Here is a 5,023-nt window from a genome sequence, read left to right as displayed (position 1 = left end):
ATTTGATGCGGATGTTGAGGCTTTAAGCGCACATCAACTTCATCCTTGACTGAGGAGAGAACCTTTTTCAACATTGCGGTTTTGAAGTCCGCAAATATAGAAAGCATATCTGTCGCAGTCAAGGTGGTGTTTGAGTTCATGGGGCTACGGGAACAACGGTTGGAGGTTGTTGTACCTCGGCCGTGGCGGCTGGTAGTCCAAGACCAACCACCGCAACTTGTAGTGCATCCCCCAAATTCTCTTGATATTCCATATCCCCTAGGGTGGTTAAACCTTATATTAGAGCACGAAGCTCTGATACCAATTTAAAGGATCGATGCAGCCAACTAGAGTGGCGTGAATAGTAGACTACAAATTTTAAGCTTAATTAGAAATTTGAGGGGATTGTGGATAAATAGATTTCTCTAGAAATGCAACTAGATGAACGGTCTTATATGACAAGCAAGCTCAAAGCAAAGTAAGCTAGGCAACAATATAATTAGCAAGCCCACACGCATACAAAAGAAAGTAAAGTGCGGGAACGCATTAACCTTAAGTGAGTCGGGGACGTGGATGTTATCCTGAAGTTCACTCTTTCTTGCGGAAGAGCTAATCTTTTATTGGAGCACTGCCGGGGCCAAAGCTTGCGAAACGGCACCGAAGCCTCACAGTATTCTCCTCGTGTCACCCTCAACGGATGAGCCTCGAATCACTCGGGGGTGGTCTTGAAGGCGGCCACCACACCTCTACATACGTCTTTAGAGCACACCACAAGCAAAGAAGCTTTCAGAGGAACCCTAACCACCTAGGAGCCCATACTCCAAGAGTAGCGAGTCAATGGTGAACAAAAACTTACGGGGAACACGAATTGGTTTGGTCAAAGTATAGATTGGGTCCTACTCCCTCAATCCCCAAAGTTTCAACAAGTTTGGATGGAGGGATTGGAAGGAATGAACAAAATGGAGTTTGGCAATGGTGAAGCTTAACAAGACATAAGGGTTAGGGTTGGAGATGGAGGAAAGGGGCATTTTATAGTATTTTTGACTGGATGCAGATTTCTGCCCGTGAGACCCCGTGCACGGGCTAAGTCAGCCCAGTGCACGTGGGGTGTCAAAGAAGAAACCACCACCCCGTGTGCACGGATGTCCAGGACGCCATGCGCACGGGGTATCTAGAGAGTTACACGCCACCCGTGCACACGGGTCAAAGTCCTCGTACACAGTGGGTGTCCAGAGAGCTACTGACTATCCCGTGCGCACGGGGTATCCTGTAATTTCCTGTTGTAACTCAAGGATACCTTCGTACGAGCACACTGCTCAAGGTAATTTAATAGTAGGTGTAGGAAAGTTGGGTTATAAGTTTTGAATTATCTCCACACGAAATTCATGCACGATGAGTCCTCTTAATAGTACAGTTTTCCAACGACTCAAATCGAACCAAAACGAAAGCCTTCTAGCCATTGGAAAACCAGGTCTTTAATTTTTTTGAAATGGAGGAAGGGTCAGTCATCAACAAGATTTTCATATAATCAATATTTTAAAATAAGCTTTAGCAATCGATATTAGTTTCACTAATCATACTGTCGTCACACCTAAATATAATTAAGTGTCACCTGCACTTTCAACTGTGATGCCGATTTGGTTTTTGACCGATCAAAACGACTCAAAACGGTTTTTGACTGATCAAAATGACTCAAAACAAGGATGAAACCAGTTGTTTGACTGGAGCCAAGACTGATTTTTGTCCGGTTTGAAAAATTCGAGTTGTCCGGTTATATGAGGTTCTAAAGTAGACGGTTTTAAAGTTTAAGGTTGTTTCTTGAACTTCAGCTTTGTAATATGGACTTCTCACTTTCCTCTTTCTAGGGAAACAGTATAGTACATCGCTGAGCATTGTACGTGTACTACAAAATTGCTAGATTCAAAATAAAAATACATGGGCATTGCTTCTTGTAACAGAAGAGGATACAGTGGGTCTGGTTTGTGCTGAGTGCGTGCATCCTGTTAACACGGCTGCAAGTTTTACCTCATGCTGAAAAAAGAGTAGAGTAGTACAGTGCACCGCGCGGCCCACGGATTAGGCGAAAACAGAGTAAAGGTTATAGACACTTGTCCTCTGCATCCATTTTGTACACTATTAGTGATGATGATACTAGGCTACCAGCAGAGCTCTCAAGCTCCCATGATGATGGCGACGACGGTGAGCTAAAGCTGCTGGTCTAATCGTCCCGGCCGTGCGGCAGCATCTTGAGCGCCTGGAGGAAGGTCTTCTTGAGGCGGCCGAGGTGCGGCCGGACGTTCTGCTTGTCGAGGTAGGTGGTCTTGAGCGCGTCCCACCCCTGCTTGTGGATGGCCATGGGGTCCTTGAGCACCAGGTGGTCGCTGGGGTACTGCTCGCTCAGCGTCGTCTCGTCCAGCTGCACCACGTACTCCAGGTAGTGCACCTCCATCCCCGCCGACGGCTCCGCGAACGTGTTGCGGGCCAGCCACTCCAGCCGCCCGTACGGCACCACCTGCACCAGCACGGCGCCGGCCGGCAGGAACACCATGTTCGTCAGCCCGGCGCCGTGCACGCCCACCATCACGTCGCACGAGTTCACCAGCCGCGCGAACTTGGACGTGTCGGAGGTCGTGTCCGGGTCCCCGATGCGGACGTCGAACCCGAGGCTCCCCGCCATGTCCGCCATGGCGCGCTCGTTCATGAAGGCCCGCCCGCGTGAGGTGCGCCGGGAGATGATCAGCAGCCGGGGCCGGCGGCGGATGTCCCACCGGTCGCCGCTCGGCGTCGCCGTGGCGCGCTCCAGCCCGAACGCGCTGCGCAGCATCTTGCGGAAGTCCGCCACCGAGACGCCCGAAGGCGCCTTGGAGGGATCCACGCCCAGCTCCTTGTGGAACGTCGGCCCGACCACGGCGCTCGGGTAGCACCGGACCTCGTCGTCCGCGTCGATGTCCACCACCTCGTACCGGCTCATCTGCTGGAAGATCTGGATGTACCTGCTTATCCACCACGACTTGTAGCTGCTCACCAGGAACTGGACCTCGCCGGCGAAGCGGTGGGCCGTGATGAAGGCCGGGATGAGCACGTCCGTGTAGTCGTGGAAGGGGTTGCCGGTGAACCCGCCCGTCGAGATCACGAAGGCGGTGGCCGAGCTGTTGGACGTGCACTTGGGCGCCGCGCCGTCGCCGGAGGGGAACGGCTTCAGGGACCACTCCTTGACGTGGGACAGCGCGTACGTGTCGTGCTTCCGGCAGTAGGGCCTGGTCTTCCACTCCCGCTCCAGCGTGTCGACGTAGATGGTCTGGCTTCTCCCCAGCAGGCGCACGTCGCCGGCCGCCTCGCAGGTGTCGGAGCGCCGGCTCGTCTCGTAGCACATCGGCTTGCTGGCATCAACGGCCACCGCGGCGTCTAAGGCCTGCTCGGTCTTGGGCTGAATTTCCTCATCCTTGGGCTGAGCTTCCTCCTCCTTGTCTTCCTCCACTGCAAGAAGAAAATCCAGTTCCTGGTGAGATCTGATGCCACCACACTCTTCACCGAATTATTTGGAACAAAAATCTTCAGTGTATAGCAGGGATAGTTTAGGACGAGCTGCTGCTAAATCCGTGGATGGTTCCATTGCTTCTCCTCTCCTCTCCTCTCCTTGTCTGATTTGAGGCTGAATCTCAGCAAAAGATATTACCAAAAGAAACCTGCCGGTAAAGAAATGCCAAGCAGATCTAGACACCCAACCACCCGCTGCATAAAGCGAGCGGCTTCCAATCCACTCACTAATCTTTCTAGACGATAGACACGCCGTGTACGAAGGCGGATAAGTTAGCTTACCGGCTACTGCGGCGGCCTCGTCGGCCTCCGCCGTGGCAGCCGGCTTGCTCACCACCACGGGCTTCGGATCCTCCACTTTGATGGTCTCCGCAACGGCCGTATTACCTGCAGAAACGCAGCGGCACCATGAGAGCGGTCAAACGGCAGCTCTGACGCCCTCAGATTTGCTCCCACCACTGGCCATGCCTCTGCATAGCCAGGAACAAAAGAAGAAAGAGCAAAAAAGAGCAGGCGATGGCGTTACCGATTGGGGAGAACCTGGCCCGGATGAGCGAGAGCGCGACGAGGGAGCAGAGCATGAGGGCCAGGAGAGCCACATTCCCGAACCTCCTCGGCTCGCCCCTCGCGGAGCTCCGGGACTTCATCTCCTCCGGGAGTAGGAGTAGTTCTTTGTCCGGCTGCACGGGTGATGTGAGGCGCTGGGACCTCCAGAGTCTTGCTACGGAGCTCGAGCCGAGCAGCTGATGTGTAAATCAGCGGGGGGTAAAGCGGGCGGCGGAAGCGGCGGCCACCGGCAGCGAGCCCGGTGGAGGGGGGAGAAAGGGGGGGAGTGGACGGAGGAGCAGAGCAAAAGCAGCAAAGGCGCAGCTGCTCATTTGTTTGGGAATAGTAGTGTTTTGTTTGGGAGTGCTGTGGTCGGTCGGTGTGTGTCTGCCTGTGCGCCACTGGTACTACCGAGCACGACTTTTCAGGGCGCCGTAAAATAGCAGCCGCTGCTTCAGACACAGTTTTTAGTTACCCTAACTTGCTTTAATTAGAGATTGTCTTTTGGTGATAATTTTGTTGTCACCACTGTACCAGTAATCTGTTAATTCTCGAGACACGCTAGACTAGACTCTATGGCGAGACATTTGTGATCTGAGTGTCGGTGCGGTGTCAGTGCTAGTAGTAGGAGATCACTGATTGGGATGGGCCTTGCAGCGGGCAGCGGGAGTACTGTAGGGGTACATGCATGCTCTTTGGTCCCACTCAACGGCAGAATTCGTGTTAGACACAGAACTCCGAGTCCTTGTACATCGTAGTATTTCATACTCCCTTCGCATACGTTTTCTAAGGCTAGTTTTAGCCTACTATAAAACGTTTTATATTTTATTAATACAGAGGTAGTAGTACCCAGCAGATCACCAGTAAAGACATCTCCAACACCAACACTTAAACAGCCCGCATATGTTCGGACCGTGCGGTCTCAAAGTGTTGTGTCATCCAATATGGGCATGTAACCGTC

General features: G+C 52.8%; 1 protein-coding gene across 1 annotated transcript; it reads right to left on the bottom strand.

The window, feature by feature from the left end:
- Positions 1-1,894: 1,894 nt before the first annotated feature.
- Positions 1,895-4,441, bottom strand: LOC123150876 (alpha-1,3-arabinosyltransferase XAT3). The gene is made up of 3 exons (XM_044570692.1): positions 4,043-4,441; positions 3,799-3,903; positions 1,895-3,456 (listed from the first exon to the last, which is right to left on the bottom strand). The coding sequence occupies exons 1-3, from the start codon at positions 4,161-4,163 to the stop codon at positions 2,198-2,200; spliced, it is 1,485 nt and encodes a 494-aa protein (XP_044426627.1). The 5' UTR covers positions 4,164-4,441; the 3' UTR covers positions 1,895-2,197.
- Between the last annotated feature and the right edge of the window lie 582 nt (positions 4,442-5,023).

This window comes from Triticum aestivum, chromosome 7A, assembly GCF_018294505.1.
Source record: "Triticum aestivum cultivar Chinese Spring chromosome 7A, IWGSC CS RefSeq v2.1, whole genome shotgun sequence".
Taxonomy (NCBI): Eukaryota; Viridiplantae; Streptophyta; class Magnoliopsida; order Poales; family Poaceae; genus Triticum; species Triticum aestivum.
The sequence above is the reverse complement of the archived record's forward strand: the minus strand, read 5'-3'. Positions and strand labels throughout refer to the sequence as shown.

Coding starts and splice junctions, on each gene's coding strand:
- LOC123150876 (XM_044570692.1), bottom strand. CDS start 4,163: ATGAAGTCCCGGAGCTCCGCGAGGGGCGAGCCGAGGAGGTTCGGGAAT. Junction 3,904..4,042: donor GGCCAGGTTCTCCCCAATCG/GTAACGCCATCG, acceptor GCGTTTCTGCAG/GTAATACGGCCGTTGCGGAG. Junction 3,457..3,798: donor CGAGGCCGCCGCAGTAGCCG/GTAAGCTAACTT, acceptor TTCTTCTTGCAG/TGGAGGAAGACAAGGAGGAG.